Source organism: Eimeria necatrix, genomic scaffold (assembly GCF_000499385.1).
Source record: "Eimeria necatrix Houghton genomic scaffold, Enh_scaff55, whole genome shotgun sequence".
Lineage (NCBI taxonomy): Eukaryota > Apicomplexa > Conoidasida > Eucoccidiorida > Eimeriidae > Eimeria > Eimeria necatrix.
The window spans coordinates 58,979-60,809 of NW_013651687.1; the positions used below are offsets into that span (position 1 = coordinate 58,979).

The following is a 1,831-nucleotide window of genomic DNA, read 5'->3' on the forward strand; positions in this document are numbered from 1 at the left end:
TTACAATGTAGGCATCCACGACACATGGAATGCAGCAGAACAAAAGCGATGATCTAGGCGAAAATGTATGACTTCAAGTGCATCTTTGCTGAAGGACGTGCATTAACCTGGCAAAACCTAATGAAGAGGCCGTGAAAAGTAAGCACAAAGCTACGCAAACGCAAGAATCCTCCTCTTTCGCATCTTGATGTTAACCTAGCCAACGCATTTAACTGAAAACTGTGGAGAAAGACCAGCAGCTGATGTGCTTGCAGTTCTAAGCACTACAGGCACAAAATGATGGAACGTGTTCTAAGGGATTGCTTCACAGGTATGCGGCGAATCCTGATACTTCTTACGGTGCACCCAGTACTGCCAATTCAACATTTCAGCAAGAAAATATGACACTTTGTCGATGCAATACTAGCAGTCCCAAGACCTTGGGATGGATGCCTATGGTGCCCTGAAGTCAGGCTTGCCCTCCCTTTTGGGATACCTGCTGCTTGCCACAATGCTACTAGAAAGGGTGCGCTCGGGGTCTCGTTTTAATATTCTACTGCTCCAGCACGACGCCCACCGAAAATGTGCTTTGATAATGCGCCCGTCATGACGGCTTGTCGCCGTTGTGAAGGCAGTACGAAACTGAGGAAGCCTGCCTCCTTGCTCATATTTCGAATGCCCATATTATTCGTCTTGAGTCCATACAAGAATACCCTGGACATCTAACAATCGGAGATAAATCTCCAACGCCGTGGCATCCCGCTACTTCGAGTAACGCCCACAATAAGCGCCTCTCCCATACTTCAATAACACAAGTGAAATTCAATCCAATATCAAAAAATTGCGATGCATATCGGAGCTGTCATGCGGTCTAATCTAGCCTCCCGCACCATAAAATGCACACACGTAGTGCAAAAGTCATCCAAGATGACATTCGCGCTGCCATCCACCGTTATGAGCACCATTTGGACATAAAGTTCCTCAGAGCCCGCCCAATGGACATTCAGACCCGTGGTGCTTTGGCTGTCGGCTTCGGTGTAGGTCAGGCTCGTGGTGCTTTGGATGTAGGCTTCGGTGTAGGCCTTGGTTCAAGTCCAGTTGCCAGAATATAATATCCGGCAAACAGCAATACCACCGAGAGAAGATCGACAAAAAAATGTCGCTTGATTTTCTGGGACATGACGCCCAAACTGCACGTAAACACACACACGCAAGAGAATCTGAAGGCAACTTTGGGGAAAAGAGCGCCTTAATCTACAGAGCAGGAACTCAGCGAGTCTTTCGAAATGAGCCACCCAGCAGTTAGTCGAAGGCATGCATCATGGCGGCACCACGGTGGCGGCGGCTAAGGCAAGGGCGTAGTCCGATTACATGTAAGCAATGTCCCGCCTTCTCTAAATGCTTACAAATACTGCGTGTCTGACGACTTCTCCGTCTCTGTTGCATCTGCCTCAAGCATGAAAGTACGAAGAAGCTCGAGATTTGCCCTCTCTTGCTCTTCCGATGAAACAGTGACGCCCATAGGACCTGCATTCTGCGATGCAACGCCTGCATCGACTCCTGCAGAAGCACCGCTTTGCGCAACACGGCCAGCCGTATGAGCACTCACTTCCTCCACATTCTCCACCACAGGTATATCCGCACTTCTGGCTGCATCGACTGCGGCAGAATAGTGACCGACGAGCAGCAGCTGTAGCATCACCAACGCCAATAGTCCACATCGGCGAAACGGCCTGGGCCGAGTCTGTCTCCTTGCGCTCCCCATGACTTTACTGGAAGAGTCCCTAGCAACTAGCGTCTCATGACGCTGAGCATGCGCCCCACACCGAGGAGAGGCGGGCGCCCGCCGACC

The 1,831-nt window shown here is 50.5% G+C and overlaps 1 protein-coding gene across 1 annotated transcript; it reads left to right on the top strand.

Annotated features, from left to right (window-relative positions):
- Positions 1–875: 875 nt before the first annotated feature.
- On the top strand, positions 876–1,285 carry ENH_00062890 (hypothetical protein; the record flags this gene model as incomplete). Its single annotated transcript, XM_013577197.1, is given in 2 exon segments — positions 876–1,088; positions 1,094–1,285. Coding segments are annotated over 2 exon segments (405 nt in total).
- Positions 1,286–1,831: the final 546 nt, after the last annotated feature.